Below are 21,888 nucleotides of genomic sequence, written 5' to 3' on the forward strand. Positions count from 1 at the left end.
CCACATACACACACAGAGCATGGTTGTTTATGGGAAATCTCATGTCAGTAGATTATCTTAAGTCTCCTATTAATTGATTAGAACATTTTATTTTTTAAAAGCTTCAATAGCCTTTTGCAAGGCTGCAGAGAAAGAAAACTATATAGTTGCAAACAGAGTGCTCGGCTATGTCTACCTTATAGCCTATGTGAGCAAACTGTTTTCACTCAGGGGTGTGAATATTCCACACACCCCCGAGCGACATAAATTTCACCGACATAGGCTGTAGTGTGCACAGTGCTATGCTGGTGGGAGAACTTCTCCTGCCGACCTAGCTTATGCTGCTCATGGAGATGGGGTTTTTTTATGCCAGCAGGAGAGCTCTCTCCTGTCAGATAGAGAGTTTTCACCAGACGTGCTACAGCTGCGCCCACTGCAGCGCTGTACGTAGAGCCATGCGCTAAGTCACATTAATGGAGATGCAGAATATTTTTAAGTGCCTAAGAAATCTGAGCTGCAGACTTCTCTAGTTCTCTGCCAGCGGGAGTGAATCAGAAGTACCCTAAACAGATAGAGGAAAGAATTATTCCATTCTAAATCCCTCTTTTTTCCCTATGGTTTTAGTTTGTGTGATTTCTCTGCCAAAACATCTGTAGCTTCAATTGCTCAGGATCTTCGGGAGGAAACCAAGTATGATATTAATTATTTTTTTCATTAGTAGCCATGTACTCCCCATCCCTCTGGAATCTTACAAATTCATATTCAGCAAAACTTTTGCTTGATGAGTCACCCCTGCAACTATGTATTCTTTTCTTGCTCACGTGGCACTAGGTTTCCAACTTAGCATTTTAGAGGTCTCTTTTGTCTACTCAAAAGAATTGCCAACTTAGAAGGGAAAAAGAGAACAGAGCATGATAATGATGGAAGTGGGGCTCTTGATGCAGGAAGTTAAAATGAGCTCTCCCCTTCGGAAGACAGTAATTGAAAAGAACATCTGCACCATCTACTAAAATATTTCTCCTGCTCTGAAATGCAAAAGAAACAAGTCTTCATAAGAAAGAACATATTTAATTGATGACAGTCCAAGTTCGGACTCAGCTGCTCTTCACATCAATATCAAGACTGGTATTTAACTTATTCCAGACACCTTCCATTACTGTATCTGTACATGCATACTTTGGACACATAACCAAAACTGAAGAGACAAGATGACTTCACCGGTGAAAGGGGGTGGGGGGGAGGAAGTAGAAAAACTTCACAACAACAAGCTTAATAGTCAAGAGACCACCAATAGTTTTCCAGGAAAAATTGAAGTAAAGATAACTTTTGTTTGAGAAACCGTGAAATTAAACAAAATCAAGATAAGTGTACATATACCAGAAGAGTTAGGGACAAAAAAGCAAAGGGATAATGTTACATTTGAGCAAGATCTCCACCCCCTCCCTTCTAAGTCTCTCCCCTTTAAATCTACAACACAAAGTAATTCTCCTGGAAGAATGATCAAAAGGCAGGATTGATAGATGTGTCTTTTGCCAGAAGTCCAGACCTCACTTACTTACTCCCTCTATCTTCCGTTAATACAAAGGAAAAGCTATTATTAGAATGCCAAACCTGGAGCCAATGAGGGATGTACCATCCCCTTTTAAACGACCATTCATTGCATTTTATACTTTATACTAATAAAGTTTACGATCTTATTTGCTTCAACTATTGCAGCACAATGAGCAGATATGGCTTAGCTGTCGGGAGCCATCTTTTTCCTGCAGGAGTTAAAGCTAGCTCAGATTCCCTTATGTCATTCAGTTCTGTTTTTCCCTATGTTTGTTATCTTGGGCAAGACGACAAGCATATCTGCAGCCCTGTTGTCAATTTTTAAGCAATAGTATGAGTTTCATTGCTCATAGAAGTGCTGGGCTAGCAGCATTGAAGACTAAGGCCTTGTCTACACAGAGTTTTGTCAACGCAAGTTACACCGACGATCGAACACCACTATAATGACATGATTTGTGCATGTTCACACAACATTCCTTCTGTCAGCAGAGCAGGTCCACAATTGGTGCTCTAACATTGACAGAGAGCAGCACACTGTGGATAGCCATCTATCCCGCCTCTCAATTTTAGAATTTTCTTTTAAAGTCTCTCTCCACACCTTGCATTCTTGTTTTTCAGCCTCTGAGGATAGGAGCACCTCTCGAAAGTGTCCTGCTTGGTCACTTCCTTATATGGCGGAGATGCTCCGCCGGTGTGTATGGGGTTCCCCTGAAGGCCACATCTGCAGAAGCACAAGAAACAAAGAGAAGCATAATGGTTAGTGCGTACACAGCATCAAATCATTATAATAAAATGCACCCTTCTTAAAAATACAAAATCAGTTTCTCACTGTCCCTTGGCAAGCACACAGCTCAATGAACACCCTAAACATGGTGAGTTCAGCCGGGGGGGGGGGAAGAGAGGGGAGGGAGCACTCAAGATGGGGCAAAGAGTCTTGGTGGGTTGTTGTTTTTTTAAAGGGGATCACTGCAGGCAATTAGGGACAATATTTTAAATTTTATCACCATTTTCCACAGGCGGCGGTCATTGAAGCCAATATCTCACTCCTAAGGGTAAGCAAGGAGGCACAGGTGCATCTCCTGTATGCGTGTGGATTCAGACCAGGTCCTTATGTGGCTCGCCCATGTGCCAGATTGGTCGCTGCACAAGTGATTGCCAATTGGTGCAGGAAAGTTTCCTACAATGGGGGAAGGAAAAAAGCAGCTCTGCTAAGGACCATTCAGTAGAGGATTGGCAGGTACCTGCAGGAAAGTTTCCTAGAGCTCTCTCTGGAGGAGTCCCGTGAAATCTTGGTGTGCATTAACACACAGTTCCACTGCACTGCTTAGCTGCACAGGGGGACATGAAGCACACGCAAACACAGTTAGTCTTGTACATTTCTATCCCTTCACCACTTCCAGAATATACAAAGCAAAAGGACAGCTCTACCTCATAACTGAGCATCATCAACTCAAAAAGATCACTTACCATAGCTCTCCTCTCCTGCATCATGCACACCAGAGACGGGCTGCTGGGACTGGCTAGACCCCTCCAGAGCGGAAGAGAGGTCCTGGCTTGCCATGCCACCAGACGACCCTGCTATGTGCTCCACATCATCCTCCAACTCGACTTCCTCATCCACAACTTTGTCCTCGGGGTTGAGTCCGCTCTCCGCCATCTCCAGCCCCACCAAAGTATCCACGGGGCTCTTGGCAGTGGGAGCAGGGTTGCCGCCGAGGATGGCATCCAGCTCCTTATAGAAGCAGCAGGTCTTCGGCACAGCACCAGAGCGATAGTTTGACTCCCTTGCCTTCTGGTAGACCGGCCTCAGCTCCTTTATCTTCACATGGCCCTGCTGCGTGTCCTGTTCGTAGCCCTTCTCCAACATGCCACGAGAAATCTGACCATAAGTATCAAAGTCCATATGGTTGGAGCAGAGCTGGGTCTGTGCAGCCTCCTCTCCCCACACTGCCAGCAGATCCAACAACTCAGGGATGCTCTACATGGGAGAGCATTTACTGCGTGAAGCCGCCCTGGTCAGCTGTGAAGATGCAATGTGAGTTGTCCATGCCGAGCAAACAGGAAGTGGAATTTTAAAAATTCCCAGGTCTTTAAATGGGGGGTGGGGAGGACTGATATCTATGTACCTGGGTGCAGGGCAGTGGCATTCAAACGGCGGTCAGGATGGGCATTGTGAGACACCTCCTGGAAGCCATTTACAGCAACATAACCAAGTACAGCGTCTACACTGACACTTTGTCAATACAACTTTGCCGCAAAAATCTCTACACCTCTCATCAAGGTGGTTTTATTTTGTCGGCAAAGCAGGAGAGTTTTGTCGGCGGGAGGAGTATTGTGGTGTGTACACCTCCACTGTTTTGTCAACGAAAGCTGACTTTTGATGACAAAACTCTGTAGTGTAGACAAGGCCTAAGTCAGACAAATGAGGTGTGGGAGCAGTTCCAGCTTCCCCTCAGAGTGCTCCAACTATACATGAGGAAGGATAGTAAAGTCTATGTTCACTCAGTTCCTCAGATTACCCGACAGACAATTAGTGCTAACTGGGGTCTGTAATGTGGATGCTTGTGCACTAGAAACTGGACTGAGCTCGTTTCCTACACACCTCACTAACCAGCTGTCTGATCACACCTGGTCATTAGAGACCTGGCTGGATTTAAAGTGGTGCCTTCACATGAAGAGTTCTGAACCAATCACGGGAACCACTTAGGCCTAATTTAGGTTTGTTAAATTCTTCACATTCCACTGTAGCACTCCATCATCCTGGCTACTCTAAAATTTGTGTTGCCCACAGATGTCACCACTTAATTTCACTCCATCTTTCAGGTCATTATGTAATTTAATACCACAGTTCCTCATACTGAGGCAATTTGAGACAACATATTAAACCCTGGACAATCAGAATTTGCACATGTGCAGAATTGTTTTGCCCCTGCCCTGTGTATGACTTCACACAGGAAAAAATTGAGAACTAGCTTACGCTCAGTTCTCTGCATAAGGACCATTGATAGGAGATATTATCTGGTTTAATGTTTTGTACTCCTGTAACATGCTTATAAAAAAAAAATCAGCTTATTGAATGTCCCCTCCTGCCCTGGTTAGCTGGAGCAGCCAATGCACCATCTTATTTACTCATTTTTTTCAAAACGTAAGTCACATTTAAGAAGACTGCTGTATGCTCACAGACACCTCAATTTAGATACCAGGACTCCTTCATGAAGTGACTGATGTAAGGAAGTATAGCTTGGGGGAATTTCTCTAAAACAGTACTGATTACATTCACATACAGCCCATTGCATTATATAAAATTGTGGGTTTGATAGTTATAGAAGGGCAAGAAATGTTTTCTAAATAAATGGGGCCCATCCAGTGTACTGTGTGTGTTTCATTTCAGGTAGGCCTCAGATGTTTGTAGGCATAATTTTCCTTCTACAAATAGACGTAGAACTTATAATTCCTTGCGATTAAAATTATGGTTTCCCCCAAATAGGGAACAGACACTCATTGGTACAACCAGCTCCACCCTCAGTAACAAAAAATGGTGGATTACAGGCAGGAGACCAAACACATTGTAAAAGCTTCTCATTAAACACATTAAAGGTGTTCATATTTTAGTTACCCCACTACAAAAGGGACCCAGGCAGCCCAGCTGCTATAGGGAGGGAACAAAAAACACACTTCTTTTCAGCCTACTATTCTTTGAGTGAGACAAGTCCACTCAAAATGCTGCTGCTAAAATCATTGCCCTGGATCATAGCTCTGGCCATGCCAAATCCCTCAAACCCTGCATAGGCTTCCTCTCTACCACACAAACTCTCATTTAAGCTTTCAAAAACCCCTGAGCTATTCCTCCTCCTATCTCATAATGAAGTTGACGTCCATCTTCACTCCAGTTTGGTCAGCCTCTCCCAGAGTATGTTCTCCCATGTGGTTGCTTGTGCTGTGTGGGGGGGAGAAGTCACTCAAAAGCCATACACCTTATCCTCCTTCCATCTCACTGCAGAAAACTGCCCCCTGATAACAAGTAGAGAGGTGATGAACTGATTGATTGGCTACACTGGGTTACACTTGTTACCTCACTCTCCCCATCTTTGCTTGTTTGTCTCCTTCACCTGCTAAAGGTCTTGTCTTTTAGACTGTAAGCTGCCTAGTGCAGGGATTATCAATTACCCTGTTTGTATAGTGCCTAGAACAACGGGTCTTGATCTGGTTGAAGACTTTAATTGTTACCATAATATACATGTTTATTAAGTGGTGGATAAAAGAACTGGTTGGCATCACAAGAACTTCCAGAGGTCTTTCTTAAAATCCCTCACAAGGGGCTATTAAGCAGTCATGGGGGAAGACAAATTATAGATTAGAAATGTGTTGAGAGAAAACCGTATGAATAAACTCACTCTTCAGCATGAAAGGATGATTTAGGAGTGCCTTAAATCTCCACCCTGGAACGGCTGCTATTTCATAATGATCTAAAGAGGGGTGAACAAGAAAGTGGTAAGCGTTGCAGATGGGGTGGAGGGAGAATCTAAAGAACTTCATCAAGAGCCACTCCGATGTAGCTCATGAAAGCTTATGCTCAAATAAATTTGTTAGTCTCTAAGGTGCCACAAGTACTCCTTTTCTTTTGGCGGATACAGACTAACACGGCTGCTACTCTGAAACTCCAATAAAGTGTAATTGAAGCAACCTGAGTTGCCGAATTGGCAGAGACCCTGAAACAATAGCTGAGATGTGAAGTTCCACATTCGTTTCAATAAGTAATAACTCAAATGTCACTGATATTAACAGATATTTAAAGTAATTTCACTGGTCAGAGCATGCAAGGAAAAAGAGAAAGTATAATCTACACTAGCATTTCCGACCAATGGAAGGGGGGATAGGGCAGACACAGATGTATAAAGAAAGATTTGTAGGCCTCTGTTCACACATAGCAGGGTTGCATGAGGGTTAAATTGGATTTAATTTCATGAAGGAGGGCTCAGCTTCCAAAGGTTTGGGAAAACAGACTCGCTAAAGTGTTGCCTGTGACAAAAAGGACAGCAATGACCAAAATGGGAAAGAAAAATGATATATTAAGAAAGGGACAGAGACTAATCCCAACTTTGATTGTAAATTCTTTGGGCAGGTCTTTGTTGTTTGTACAGCACTTAACACAATGGAGCTGGAACCTCTAGATCCTACCACACAATACTAATATCTAGGACAATATTCTCTCACCTTGAATACCATAGTCAGTTTCTATAACCCCGTTTCAAAAAGGATATAAGCAAGAAATAGAAAAAGCCCGGAGGAGGACAGCAAAAGCGGCCAGAGACATGGCAAGACTTTTCTGTGAGGAAAGATTGAAAAGTTTAAGGCTGCTCAGTTTGAGGAGATATCCGAAAGGAATGTAGAATCATGGGAGTGTTCTTACCCTAGGTGAGGGTAAATTGGAGAGAAAGGAACACCCAAATAAATTAAAAAATAAACTTTCCAGGCTGATAAAGGGAATTGTTTACACAACACAGTTAACCAGAGGAACTCACTAGAGAGCAGGATTTGTTAAAGAATTAGGCATAATTACGACATAGAGTTACATTAGCTAAAGACAAACCCGTCATGCGTACCAGGACATAACCCAAATAATTACATTGGGCTAGAAAAGGATTTCCCTTTCAGCACTGGTTCTCAAACTGTGGGGCATGCCCATGCCATGGTTATTAGGGGGCACCAGGACCTGACTGTGCTTAAGAATTTTTTTGTGTTTCTTCAAAATACTGTTGATAAAGAAGAATTCCTCTCACTAAGTGTCTCTCTCCAGCTCCTGCCAGGCTGGAAGAACAAGGGAGAAGGAGGGATGAGGAGCAGCTTGCCTCTCACAGGTTGATGCACAGGCATCTCGTTGGGAGGTAGTTTCTCCCTGCTCACACAGGCCCTTGCACCTGCATGCTGGGGACTGTGCCAGGGCCAGAGAAGCTTGCAGCCTGTGAATCATCATGGGAGTGTCCCAAGGACAGAGGCCCAGCCTGGCTGCCTACATCCTGCCGCTCAGAGCATGTCCCAGCCAGGGGATGTTTGCAGGCTGGTGACAAACAGGGCATCCAAGCCTGGATGGTCTCCCAGACTCCTACAGAAACTCTGTTTCTTAGAAAGAGGAGGTTGTGCATAGGATGTGAACCTCCAAAAGGGGGTGCAGCAAAAAAAAAAAAAAGTTTGGGAATCTTCACCCTATAGTTATTTTAGTACCTAAAAGTGACCATTAGGGGGGCATCTTCTTTGGTTGTTTAACCACACATTCTTCTGAAGCAACTTGTACTGGTTATTGAGATATGAACTTTGACTAGACAGACCATTGTTTGATCCAGTATTCTCACTTCACCACCGCTTCTGAAAGACGGAGGAAGCCAGTAACAAGCAGTCAGTACACCAAGTGAATCTTTAATGAAGTGGGTTAGTACCTCGGCCTTCTGAGGGTTTACCACCAGCTTTTTGTTTTTTTAAAAAGGTTGTTGCCCATCTGTTGTTTGTATTATGGTAGCACCTAGGCGCTCTAGTCATGGAGCAAGGGTTCATTGTGCTAGATGCTGTACAAAACAGAACAAAGAGACAGGCTCTTCCCCAAAGGGCTTACACTCTATAAGATAAAAGACAACAGGTGGGGAGGCACAAGGAAAGAAGGAGAAATATTTTGTCATCAAGGTGGCTGTCTTGGTGGATAACTCAGCCTGAGGGTATGTCTGCATTTCGAGCTGGGGGTGCAATACCCAGCTCAAGGCGGCACATCTGTGCTAACTCTGAGGCAGCATGCTATAAACAGAGCGTAGCTATGGCAGAGCAAGGGGCAGGCCGCCTTCAATATGTACCCTCAGAGATGCTGGGCATGTACTCAAGGTGGCTAACTCATCCTACATTGTGCTAGCTCAAGCAGAGTTACTGCACGTATGTCTCCTTAAGCTGGGATTTACACACACAGCTCAAAATGTAGACATACTCCAAGCCCCAGAGGCTGCAAGACCATTAAATGCTAATCCTTGGACCAAGAGCAAAACGACACCTGTACAGTGGCCCCGAGACCATTTTGCATACAGTCCATTCCCATCAGCTCAGGAGAATAAGACCCCCAAAACCTGAGACTTAAAACCTTCCCTTAAAAACTGTTGAATGTTCTCATTGATTCAAAACAGCATAACAATTGAAAGATCATTCTATATATTAATCACTAAGGCATTAGAAAAATAGAATTCAGGTATGTGGGTCTGCTCACCATATTTGGGATCAGGAAGGATTTTCCCCACCAGTTCAGATTGGTAGAGATCCTGGGGGGGAGGGGGTTACTTTCCTCTGCAACACGGAGCACAGATCATTTGCAGGTTTAAACTAAGTAAACGGTGAATTCTCGGTAACTTGAAGTCTTAAAATCATGGTTTGAGGACTTCAGTAACTCAACCAGAGGTATAATAGAACCTCAGAGTTATGAACCCCAGAGTTATGAACTGACCAGTCAACCACATACCTCATTTGGAACCAGAAGTACACAATCAGGCAGTAGCAGAGAGGAAAAAAGAGCAAATACAGTACAGTGCTGTGTTAAACAAACTACTACAAAAATAAAGGGAAAGCAGCATTTTTCTTGTGTATAGCAAAGTTTCAAAGCTATTATGTCAATGTTCAGTTGTAAATTTTTAGAACCACCACCAGAATGTTGTGTTCAGTTATGAACAACCTCCATTCCCAAGGTGTTCATAACTGAGGTTCTACTGTAATGGATCTATTTCAGGGGTGGGTGGGTGAGGTTCTGTGGCCTTTATTGTGCAGGAGATCAGACTAGAGGATTAAGATGGTCCTGTCTGTCATTAGAGTCTATGAATCACAAGTGTGGCCAAAACTGTAAATGGCTATGTAATGCAAGTGTGTTACTAGTTTATAGAACGCTTTAATACTTAGCCCTTTAAGTGCTTAGATGCAGACAATATCCAATTCCATTTTTCGTTTGAAAAGGCTGACAGGACATCAAGGAGTGGCAAACTTGCCCCTTTGCTGAGAGTAGGGGACTGAACTATCAAGTCCTGAAGAATTTAACCTTTATTTTTTATGGACACAGCTATATCAGTTGGGGTATAAAACAAATAAAAAAAAACCCCACACGCGCACACCTCCCTGCAACATAGCAATGCCAGCAAAACCTCCAGTATAGATGCAGGAATCACAGCAGAAGAGCACTACACCAGCAAAGCATTTGTTGAGTCTATAGACAGTTCTAATGCTGCTCAAAACTTCATTCTGCTGCTTGAGAAAGCTAAGAGGTCTGGCTCCGCTTCATTGCTGCTACTCAGTACCCTATGACCACTAACATTAATTACAATGTATCAGGTTCCTTCTGCTGAGGTGGCTAAGCAAAGCCATGAACAGCAGTTCAAGGCAGGTTCTAAAAGCTATTCAGGGGAGAAAACTATACAAAAAAACCCTAAGCCTGAAGGAGGGGCAGACCAGCAGGCATCCTGCTGGCCCTCCCCATGAATCAGCTAGGAAAAGAGACCCACTCCAAACAGTCAGGAGGCTTGAGGATAAGCAGTAGGTGAATAGAAAACTGTCTCCTCTAGCAGAAGGTTGGTAAAATGAGCCTCAGAGCAAGGTCCAAGCATAGAACCTTGGCAGGGATCCGAGCATCCCTCACCCTCATCCAGCAGCTTTTCTAGCAGCCTTTGACAAGTTTGGTTAGTCCTCAGGCTAGCAGGTGACTTTTTGTGAGCGCTGGGTATTGCAAAGAAAACAAAATTCACAATACAGTTGACAAAGGCTGTCCCCAACTCTTTTTAATGAGGTAATTTTATTTGTATTATAAATACAGTGCTGAAAATAAGGCAGATAACTGTTTGTCCCTCCTAGCTAGATTAAAAAAAAAGTTGTTCCCAGTGTTTAACAAACTCAAGATTGCTTTTTTATTCTCTGTATCTGAACCTTCTACATCATCAGACTTTGTTTTGATGGGGGAGCTCGACTGGAACCAAGCCATTTAGTCTAATCTTGTGAGTTTGCAAGCAAACGCTTCCTCTTAGAGGGTATAATAGCATATGCTACTGGGATCACATTGGATTCAATTACTGCTAAGACAACTGATTGAAACCCATCCCTGGGGAAAGCCTCCATAAGACCTGAGACAGTTCCAAACTAATCCAGCCCCTGTGGGGAAAAGGGCATTCATTATGACAGATATTTAACACACACTGTATGAACACATTTCAGTACACCTAGTGGTAACTGAAAAGTTGAAACAGCCACACAGTTAATGGCTGCATTTCTAGAATAATATTCCCAGTTTCCAAAAGAAATGTTAAAGGAAGTTCCTCAGGGTAAAACAGCAAAAATACGAATAGTATAAGGGCTGAGTAACCTCACATTCCTTATACTGTGAAGTGTAACACCTACTTCTGAGGAACCCAGACTGACAAGCAAATGTTATTTTCAAGTTTAGAAGCTGTCAACACTAAAAACAGTGTCAATTACACCTTGCAGTGTTACCCAACAACACTGCAAACCAATATAATTTTAAACTTTTATAGAATATGAGTTCCAACCTATTATTTGCATCCTTATTGCATTCATGTAAACATGGTGTCTGGAATGTTTTTGCCTGTATTCTGAACATTAATAGAGTGCCAAAGCTGGTTTTCCCTCTAATAGCTGGTAATACCAGAATAAGTATTAATACAGACTAATCTCAGCACAAGCCCCTCTCCGCCCCCCAAGGATATGGATGAACCTTCATTTAAACACCTGTATAAGTATCAAAACTTAGTACAATACATGAGTAGGATGTCATTACAGCTCAAAAACCCACCAGATTTTTAGACATCAAAAGACATAGGTCTTAATGGACAACAGCACAGAAAGAATACTGTTCCCTTCCTATTCTGGCTAAACATCCAGACTACGGCCTCTCTCTCTCTCACACACACACACACACACACACGCTTCCGAGTCGTGTTTTTACTAGAGGGGGCAACGCAAGAGATATCCACCCTGCCCTCAAGTTACCTTCATACTTTATGAACTCTGAAGTGTCACATACTCAACTAGCTAACCTGAATGTGAAACACACCTCTGTGGAATATGATTTATTATACAAGCATAATTGCCTGTATCACAAGTAATATGGCACAACAGCCACATTTTCCAGATCTGCTTTTTCCCTTGTCATTGACAATACATGGGACACTCTGTTGCTCCCACTCTCCTTTGGAATTAAAGAAGAATTTGGGGGCTGGAGTTAGGTGTGTCTGCACAAAATTTTCACTCCTTTTGCTGTCATTTCCCTTACCAATTTAACTGTAGAACTCATCTTTAGAACTAGAAATAATGCGGTGTGACTCAGCATTTGCTTTTTTTTTATAAAGCAAAATATTTCTATAGAAATGTTTCCAATATTAACAATGCTTCTACCTACTATTTGAAGAAATGCCATCCTCTGAGTCTTTCCCAAGTACTGTGTCTACAACCAATTTTGGTTCAGTTAGTGCAGCTGTAGGGGTTACATTAGTCCTGCCTTGAGTGCAGGGGACTGGACAGGACCACCTCTCAAGGTCCCTTCCAGTCCTATGATTCTAGGATTACAGAAGATAGAGGTACTTAAAAGGTGACCTGCAGAAGGGGGAAAAAATTGAATTTTTTTTTTGCACCTCATGATTACACAATAGGCCTGAGACAAATTAAAAAATTGCTTTTTAAAAGTTAGGAAGTCAGGTTCTGTGTACGTTTGATCACCATTTATCAACCTTTTTGATACCAGGGACCAGCTTGCTGCCTTCCTAAATTGTGTTAGGGAGATCTCTGAAACCAGAGCCAGTCCACAGACTGGTCATTGAGAACACTGCCTTAGGCACTTCCATAAAGATCTAGAGCACTTACTGGATGACACTGGAAGTGAAACCTTATTGAAAAGGAAAGCAATTTTTATTCACACTGTATTAAAAGCTTTGTTATTTGTGTGTTTAACTTGAGACAGAGAAACAGAAGGAAGCTTTTAAGATATTTCCCTTAAATAAAGATCTAAATTAACAAAAAAAAAAAGTGCCTACATGAAACCACTTTTGATGTCTCTGAACACACACAAAAGACTTCTGGCTTTTTTGTTCAACAAAGCCACAAAAAAGGCAGCTGGGAACTCCATTTAGGAGCATGGCATTGTAGATTTGATTACATGCTCTGAGGAGGAGGTAGTTAGTTCCATAAATGGGCAAGGAAGAATGGTACCAATAGTTTCCATGCTACCAGTGAAGTGAAACAATTTTTATATTAGAATATCTACAGTTTAAATTTGGAGGCAATAAACCAACAGCATAGGTAAAGGCATCCAGTTCTTATTTCTCCCCCCGCCCTGGCTCCCCCCTGAAGTTATGGTTCTATAAACATATGCAAGCTCATTATCCCTTATTTTCCATTCCATCTTTTACAAAAGTAGGTACCATCACAGCTGTCTCAAACTTTTATGGAATTAACTACTTCCTCCCCAGTCCACATGCATCAAATCCACCATGCTGCGCTCTTGCACTAGAATTGCATTTATTGACCAGCATCACCTCACACGGACTGACACTAAGTATCAAGTATCAGAGGGGTAGCCATGTTAGTCTGGATCTGTAAAAGCAGCAGAGTGCCTTGTGGCACCTTACAGACTAACAGACGTATTGGAGCATAAGCTTTCGTGGGTGAATACCCACTTTGTCGGATGTGTAGCATGTCGGATGATACATGTCGCAGTTGTTGGTAAAAGCTGACATTGTAAGGGTGACCATTTGTGGGTTAGATCTCTATAACTGTGTGTGTTCATCTTTAGCTTTATTTCTTAATTAGAATACCATTCTTGAATTACTATTTTTTGTGCATGCATTCGATGAAGTGGGTATTCACCCACAAAAGCTTATGCTCCAATACATCTGTTAGTCTATAAGGTGCCACAGGACTCTTTGCCACTAAGTATCAAGAGTAGGATTACTTGAAAATAGAAGATAGACCCATTCGGCTCACCTATTTTCTCTCTTCAAAAATGCCGCTCCCAAAAATTATCCTGCTTTTTATGGTACTTCAAATGGTCCTTCTGACATTTGATGATGGTTTAAATAATTGTCCTTCAATACTTAGGATTGAAGCAAACCTATACAGAGTATAGAACCCTATTTGTTTTTTTAAAAAGAGTTAAAGGTCAACGTGAGACTTAAGTGCTAAAATATCAGAATAGTAGTTCTTCCCCCACCCCTCACTGGATTAAATGCTAATACTCTATACAAATAGTGCTTTGGAGTTTATACTTACCTAGGGCTAGTGGAAGTTTTCCCACAAAGTACCAATATCTTCTGGGTAATTTAAGATTTTTATTTTAGCCATTAAGGTTGCAAACATTACAAACCCAAACCAAGATTATACCAATGCAATGTTTTTCCTAACAGTTCTGGTACCTCTGCCGCTGCTGAGAGACTTCCACAAACTACAAAGTGAAAGATGACCTATCTTGTCAGTTTTGACTACTTTTTCCCCCCACAATTCTGCTGGAAACAGTGAAACTGCCAGTCAGGTCAATTTTCATTTGACCAGCCCTGACAGTATTACCTTTTATATAACATGTAAATAGAAAGTCGATTGACTGGCAGTGTGCTATTTAAATAAAGAACAGTACATTTTTTAAATTGATGGAAATGTGGCTTTGAGGGGCACTGCATGCCTCTGGGGAACAGGTTTTTGTTTTTGTTTGCAGGGTTAGTCTTCATTCAGGCTAGTAGGTGGCAGGCAAGTTCTTCCACGCCTTATCCATAAATACTTATTTTCTCCAGTGACTGGAAAAGAGATTGGTGAAGCCTTTTCTGATTCATAAATAATAATAATTCAAGAATGGTATTTTAATTAAGAAATGAAGCTCAAGCTGAACACACAGTTACAGAGATCTAACCCACAAATGGTCACCCTTACAATGTCAACTTTTACCAACAGCTACGACATGTTATCAGATTTACAAGTTTATTTTTCTGAGGTTGTGTCTATGCACACTTGCTCTGGTTTAACTAAATCAGTTTTAAAAGTCACACCCTAGCTAAGGTGGCTCAAGTTTATGTGTAGACAAGACACAAGCTAGATCAGCATTTCTCAAATGTGGCCACAAAGGGCTTTTCTTGCGGCCACATCCTCCTGGGCTGTGATCGGGGACACAGGGCGGGAGAGAAGCAATGGCCCCTCTCCCAGGGCCACTAGTGGGGTGTGGCCCTGCCCGCACTCTGGAGACACAAATGCTGGAGGTGCAAGCAGCTGGTGAATGCCCCACTTTCCCCGAGGGCAGGTGGGCAGTCTAGCCATGGGGCTTTGGGCTCCATCCACACGATAGCAGGCTCTGGTCCCAGGCTTACCACCCACATCATCATCGCTGGGCCCCATGGCCTCCTTGCCCTCCTCCCCATCCAGGGCCTAATTTGTCCCAGGCCTTCCTGGGGCTGAGTATGTGTGGTGTGAAAAGTGATATTAACAAAACATACAAATATCACATTTCACAGCAGCAGACTTGCTAGCCAGCAAGTTTAAAAAAAACAAAAAGCAAAAGAAACCATAAAAATGCAAGAACATGCAAAACACCTTATTTGTGTTTCTATTCTGTTTATGTCCAGTAAAGAATAGAGACCACTGTGCATTATTTTTATTACTGAGTCTGAAAAAACCCTACATAAATAAATTACAATGATTTGGACATGTATATATGCATATTTGTTTGTTTTTCCTGAAGTTAATTAAGTAGTTTAGGAAAAATTATCAGTGCAGCCACCAGCAAGAGTTGGTGGCCGCACTCTGAGGCCACCAAAAAATTTGTTGTGAGAACCCGAGCTAGGTTCTGAAGGGTAATTTTTTTTTTTTTTTTAAATATTGCAGCCACTGTACTAGCACCAACACTACCTGGATACACCTGAGCACTTGAAAATTGATTTTTAGGATTAGGTTAAGGCAGTGGGACAATATTAATGACTCCCAAGTCACCTGTGTACTCCTGATCTTTCGGCATAAGTGACTAAAGGTGACCAGAAAGTTTTGTCTTTTTCCTTGATGTCTCTCATCCACTTCTAGGCCAGTATCTCTTCTTTCCCTTCTCAAAGTCAACTCAACCATCTTCAAGCATGTCAAAACTGCCACTCTACATCCATACTCCAAAGTCTGGTTAGCTTTTCCTGTTACATCATATTTCTACCCTCCACTCTGAAAAATTACTTTAGCAGCTTCAATTTGTATACTGTTCTAGCCTTATCGCTACTCCCCTTCCAAATTCCTTAACTGCCTTGCTGCTGAACTAGCTGCTTCATTCTCAACCTCGGAGCTCCACACTTCACTCCTTTACATCTCTACCTGTAACTCCTTTCATGCCTCTGTAGTCTCTAACAGCTCTCAACTTCTTATAACAATTTTTCCATTCTACCCCTTAATCTAAAAAGCACCTTCCCTTCCCCCTACTCCTTCAAAGTCATTTTCTTCATGAAACTTTCCAGGACTGATCACCTCATCATCAGCACCTCTGTGCTTTCTGGCAGGTAAATTGTTCTGTGCATTATATTTGTCCAAGTTACAATGCAAGTTCCTTAGGGCAGGGATCTTGTATTGAAGTATTTTACAAAGCATAACATATTAAACATTAAGTTTACTGAAATAAAAAAAAGAGCCTGTAATTGGAAGTGGAAGTATTTTTAGAAGAAACTTGTCTCCTCTTTCCAACTTTTCAATTGCAATTATGTGACTTAAAGAGTCCTCAAAAGAGAAACTAATAGCATTACAATCTTTCAAACCCAGGTTAAACAGAACCTAGGCCTCTATGTAAGCAGAAGGCACTACTCCAGTGTATTATATAGATCCTTTCAGGTTTTACCATATTCAAATATAAGCAACATACCAGGAGAGCTGCACTGTATAATTGCTTTATTTTCTGCTCATTAGTTCTTTACCAACACTACAACCATATTGAGAACACAAAATTCCTGTTTACTGAGGTCAGGGAGATGAAAAATCTATAGACTCATTCACTTACCAGACAAGAATAATGCCATTCAAAAAAATGTACTCCAGTTTACTTTGTAAATTCGTAAGAACACAGAATTTGATGCACTTAAAACTCAGATTGTAAGAATTCTGATAAAAAAAAAAGATTGCCACTTTAACTTGCAGGCTGCAATTACTTGCATTGTTCCCCCTCCCCCCGCTTCCTTCATAAAGACATTTTGAAAATGAAGCCTTTATATTTCGTTCAGTAGCAAAGGTCATTTATTTTTGAATTATCTGCCACACAAGTTTCAGTAACTTTAGAGTCTTTCCCCCCAGAATAAAACATTTAAAAGTTCAAGAGTATAATTAAATTTATCATTTTACCTACACAACAGAATATCTAAAGTAACAAAAATTACCAAAGAAATACAAAATTGTGAATTCAATTTAACGTAAAAACCTAGTGAAATTTAAACCTGCCCCAAACAGTGTTTGAAGAGAAAGAATACAGTAAACACTTTAGACTGAAAGTGAAAATCCAACTTTTCATTTTGATTGAGATATGTTTAAGAAAGTTTGAAAACTATTAATAGAGCTTCAAGTCTTCCAGTTTAGGCATTTACCTTGTGCTTGGCTTTTTTTATATTTGTTCCAGAAGAAAACAATTGTACCCTGGTGTTGGGTTTATACACCTTTACACTACCACACTATTTGACCAATTACATTAACTGAAATGAAGAATTTACTGAATTTATAAAAACTAGAAAAATGGAGCAACAATTCAAGAAGGATTTAAAAGGACTTCCAAAATGAAGACTTCTAGTTTCCCCTTCAGAATTATGATTTAAAGTAATTCAACTAGCCTTGCTTTTCTAACAAACTTTTTCCTTTTATAAAATTGTTTCTGAATCATTGCTATATTTTCTAGTATCATCCAGAATCCTATCACTGCCATTGCAACCCACATTTAGAGTGTCCCTCTCTTGGGATCAAATTCTAAACGAAGCATTTTTCTTCAAGGGGTCCTAAGCATTAAATTTTTAGGAAATAAACTTCAATATTTTTATTTCCCCATAGATCTTTGGTAAGAGCTCCATAATACACTGTACTTAACTTTTTACAGAGTCAACACTGCGGAAATGTAGTGTAATGCCCCGATCTAATGTAAAACTTACACCCTCAAAAAAAAATTTTTTTTCTCTTCTTCTAGTTTTGTAGAGTTACATTCCTAGAATTCCCCAGCTGAGTTTAACTCCTTGAGGAAATCTGAAATTAATCCTTAAGGCTGAATAAAACCCAGCTGCTTTACATTTTTTGCACCCAGTATTAATACTTGATTGAAACGATACACTGATTTGAACTCTCAATCTGGGTGGGTTTGGTTTGTTTTTGCCATAACTTGCCAGTCAGAGACATCTGAAAATTGTGTTATGGCAAGTGAGCTGCTTGCCCTTTAAAAACTATATATGGAAGTTTACATTCATAGTCATATGCTCACTCTACACCCCACCCTCATTACTCAATGGATTTAAATTCAGACATTCAACACAGTTCCTTTCATAAAGAATTATAGTAATGTTACTGAAATAGAGGGACAAAAATGTTTAGAATGACTTTCATGAGTTAGATTGTGGTCTTGCAAAAACTAAATTGTGATACAAATGACTTCTTCAAACGCCAGTTACTCAAAAGTTAAAATGATTAATTTCTGATAAAGTTTAGAACTGAGCTTGCGTATTTAAATGATTATGATATGGAAACAAATGGGGGGTTTTGCAGCTGATAAAGATGCATGCTTTTTAGAAAACATGAGATTTTCAAATTTGGAAGAGGAAATGTCTCCAAAAGTCTCAAGATTAACAAATGCCTCTTTCCTATACTGTAAGAGAGGCAAGACACGACTTGATTTTTGCCTAATGGCAAGTTATTTAAAGTAAAAGGAACAGTAATGCTTACACATCACTGCTATACTTTCTGGAAAGATGATACCTTGCACCATGAGGAGACTGACACAACTAGTTAAGACTGCAGCTAAACTTCATTAACTTTGCAATGCAAGACATAGGAACTGTGAGTAGAGTATAACTTTAAACTATTACATCATTCACATTTTATTCATTATATGATTGCTATGCAATATGGGGAACTTATCTGCATCCCTACTCATGCATGATGTATGGTTCAGAACTTCACAGCTGACATTTCAATGCAGTTCTTACATTACCTCTGATATGCACTTTGAACATATTACAATGGTATTCTCACTATCTGCCACTGTAGGCAAGGTTTTATTTACCATGTTAGTCTTAGATATGAAAAGACAGATTTAAAGTTAGTATTTAGTTACAGATTAAGGACTTCTTTTTAAAAAGTCCTCAATATAAAAAGACAGACTGCAGTTTGATTTTAAGCAATAATTTTCAGTTTACTGATGAAACAGACCTATCAACATATTCTGCAAAAAGAAGCAATCTACAGCAAGTGATAAAGAAAAAAATTTCAAAAAAGTAGAACCGGAAAGCATACATTGAAAATGGTTACCCCTTCCTTCCCCCCCCCCGCAAAAAAAAAAAAAAAAAAAAAGGAATCAAACCATTATAAGGGCTAATCAAGAGAGGAAAAAAATTACTTAGCAAATCTACAGTGTGTCTTTCCCCGTTTGCTGGAAGTCTGCCATAGCATCTAGTGCTTGTGTTCGTGTCACATTTGGAAATTACAGCATCCTAACGCCAAGCAAGAAGAGTTAAACAGGAATCCAGTCAGCGTGTAGAAGGAAAGGGTGATAACTGGAGAAGAAGTGATCATAATCCTATGGATGCTTGGTTTTACTTTTTCGGTAATCATTCTTCTAAGAAACCAGGCGGGCTATTTTGTTTTTTTTTTTTTTTTTAAATTATCTGCAGACTAAGTAGTTATTGTTATCATTATCATTAGGATTTATAATTGGACGTTAACCATGTCAGCCCTTCATAGAGTCCATCCCCTGTGGTAGCACAGGAGGGCTGCACGTACCAATTCCTATCCCTGATCCGGGTGAGGCCCAGTTTCTCCTGGATTTCATGGGGTTTCATAGCATCGGGCAGGTCCTGCTTGTTGGCGAAGATGAGGATGATGGCGTCCCGCATCTCCCGGTCGTTGATGATGCGGTGCAGCTCCTGGCGGGCCTCGTCGATGCGATCGCGGTCGGCGCAGTCCACCACGAAGATTAACCCCTGCGTGCCCGTGTAGTAGTGCCGCCACAGGGGGCGGATCTTGTCCTGGCCCCCGACATCCCACACGTTGAACTTGACGTTTTTGTAAGTCACCGTCTCCACGTTGAAGCCCACGGTGGGGATGGTGGTGACGGACTGGCCCAGCTTCAGTTTGTACAGGATGGTGGTTTTACCGGCCGCGTCCAGCCCCAGCATCAGGATCCGCATCTCCTTGTTGCCGAAGATCTTGGACAGCACCTTGCCCATCTCGGCGGCATCCACGGGGCCCCCTCGGGGCAGAGCGGAGCCCGGCGGCCGCTGACACACGTGCTGCGAGCGGGAGGCCGCGGCGCCCTGGCCCAGGGGAGCCGGGCGGAAGCGGCGGGGCGAGGCGCGGCGCGGCGCTCGGCCTGGGAACACGAGACCCAGAGCCTCACCGGGCGGGAGACGGGTTCCCGGGGGAGGCCTGCGGGCCTATCCCGCCCCAGCGGCCGGGGCGAGCCGATCCCCCGGCAGAGAGGCCGCCAGCCCGCCGTGAGGAGCCCCGCGGGAAGCGTCAGCTGCGGACCATCCGCCCGCCCGGGTGCAGGCCCAGCCCCCCGCCCTTCGCCGCCGGGCCCAGGGCGGCCCCGCGCCCGGCTCCTTCCTTCGCTCCGGGCGGCGGCTCCTCAGCTCATGGAGGGCGGCGGCTCCTGCCTGCAGAGGGGACGGAGAGAGACGGTGACTGCCCGGCGCTGGCTGCCGCGAGCGGGCCCGGCCGCCCCGTACCTGCGGTGCCTCGCGCCGCTCCCCGGCTCGCGCGGCCAGCCCAGCCGCCGCCGGAAAAGGTGCCGCGCCAAGCCACCTTCACTTCCCCTCGGCCGGGAGCGCGCCTGCGCACAGCCCAGCGGCCCAGACCCCGCCCCTTAGGCAGTACGAACCAACCACGCCTGGGCAGGAAGGGCCTCACAGAGGAGTCTCCCCCCCATGGTCCACTGCGCATGTGCAAAGCCAGACCCGTCTCTAAGGCCGTCTACTGCCCCAACCACCATCCCGCTCTCACGCATGCGCATGGCAACCCCAACCCCACAAAGTGCTCCGGTTTTGAATAAATGCGCTTTTCTCCGGCCTCAGAGATGCGCGTGCGCACACCCACCAAGAGTCCCACCTCTGACTGATGTTGCGCCGGCGCCGTCAAAGCACAACCGGACCACCAGGGAGCGGCCTCCGAAGAATCCCGCCGAATTTGCCCGGGACAAGATTTGCGCATGCGCTAGCGTGTGAGCACTAGCGCCTTACTTCCGCCTCGCCACGGGTGCGCATGCCCAATAACATCCCCCCACCCGGCACGAGGGGGATGATCTCTCTGAAAATCCCCGGGCAGGAACTGCGCATGCGGATGGCCAAGGGGCGCGGCTTGTATCAGGAGAGGCGCCCGGGCGGTCACACGTCAGCACAGGCACGCGGGCCAGGCGGTGGGCGTGTCTGCGGGGCGGGGGCTGTTCCCTAGGGTGCCGGCAGGGGGCGCCCGAGCGGCGTCTGGCCCCATCCCGCAGCCTGGGGCTGCCCTGCGAGGCTCGGGGTGTCCCTGGCTGATTCATGAGGCCTGGTGCGCTCCTTGCTCGGGTGGGTCCCTGGTTCCCACAGCCTGGCAGCGCTGTGCAGGGTGGAAGCCTTGGGCACTAGACACAGGTAGCCCCAGAGGAAGCTGTCGCAGCCGCTCCCCCAACGCACACACGTGTGCACACACACGTGCACACGCACGCGCACTCTGGATGAGGATGTGCCGGGAGAAGGACTGGAGGGGCACGGCATTGGCTGAAGGGGTGTGCAAATCACACTTACGACCGTTTGTTACCGAACGGTAATAAGTCACCAGGACCAGGTGGTATTCACCCAAGAGTCCCGAAGGGACTCAAAGGTGAAATTGCAGGACCTACTAACTGTCGTCTGTAACCCATCATTTAAATCAGCTTCTGCACCAAATGACTGGAATGTAGCTAATGTGACGCCAATTTTTAAAAAGGGCTCCAGGGGTGACCCCGGCAATTACAGGCCGGTAAGCCTGACTTCCATACTGGGCACACTGGTTGAAACTATAGTAAAGAACAAAATTGTCAAACACATAGATGAACATAATTTGTTGGGGAATAGTCAACATGGTTTTTGTAAAGGGAAATCCTGCCTCACCAATCTACTAGTATTCTTTGAG

At 43.4% G+C, this 21,888-nt stretch overlaps 2 protein-coding genes across 4 annotated transcripts; both read right to left on the bottom strand.

The window, feature by feature from the left end:
* Positions 1–1,027: 1,027 nt before the first annotated feature.
* On the bottom strand, positions 1,028–12,855 carry LOC119857408 (zinc finger and SCAN domain-containing protein 32-like). The gene is made up of 4 exons (XM_043515648.1): positions 11,951–12,855; positions 10,181–10,257; positions 2,998–5,541; positions 1,028–2,251 (listed from the first exon to the last, which is right to left on the bottom strand). Exons 3-4 carry the CDS (start codon positions 3,431–3,433, stop codon positions 2,190–2,192), a joined length of 498 nt encoding a protein of 165 aa, XP_043371583.1. The 5' UTR covers positions 3,434–5,541; positions 10,181–10,257; positions 11,951–12,855; the 3' UTR covers positions 1,028–2,189.
* A 3,907-nt stretch (positions 12,856–16,762) lies between these two features.
* Positions 16,763–20,979, bottom strand: ARF6 (ADP ribosylation factor 6). 3 transcript variants are annotated; one of them, XM_038406252.2, is made up of 2 exons: positions 20,845–20,979; positions 16,763–20,393 (listed from the first exon to the last, which is right to left on the bottom strand). In XM_038406252.2, exon 2 carries the CDS (start codon positions 19,962–19,964, stop codon positions 19,437–19,439), a length of 528 nt encoding a protein of 175 aa, XP_038262180.1. In that variant the 5' UTR covers positions 19,965–20,393; positions 20,845–20,979; the 3' UTR covers positions 16,763–19,436. The 3 variants fall into 3 exon arrangements, with proteins under 3 accessions (XP_038262180.1, XP_043371581.1, XP_043371582.1); XM_043515646.1 differs by lacking the exon at positions 20,845–20,979 and adding an exon at positions 20,542–20,611; XM_043515647.1 differs by lacking the exon at positions 20,845–20,979 and having other exon boundaries at positions 16,763–20,061; positions 20,100–20,531.
* Positions 20,980–21,888: the final 909 nt, after the last annotated feature.

Source organism: Dermochelys coriacea, chromosome 6 (genome assembly GCF_009764565.3).
Source record: "Dermochelys coriacea isolate rDerCor1 chromosome 6, rDerCor1.pri.v4, whole genome shotgun sequence".
Lineage (NCBI taxonomy): Eukaryota > Metazoa > Chordata > Testudines > Dermochelyidae > Dermochelys > Dermochelys coriacea.

Bases quoted from the DNA above. Each gene is read 5' to 3' on its own strand.
- ARF6 (XM_038406252.2), bottom strand. From the start codon at position 19,964: ATGGGCAAGGTGCTGTCCAAGATCTTCGGCAACAAGGAGATGCGGATC.
- LOC119857408 (XM_043515648.1), bottom strand. From the start codon at position 3,433: ATGGACTTTGATACTTATGGTCAGATTTCTCGTGGCATGTTGGAGAAG. The intron at 2,252-2,997 runs GTAAGTGATCTT...GTGCTTCTGCAG, and splicing joins TGCAGGAGAGGAGAGCTATG to ATGTGGCCTTCAGGGGAACC.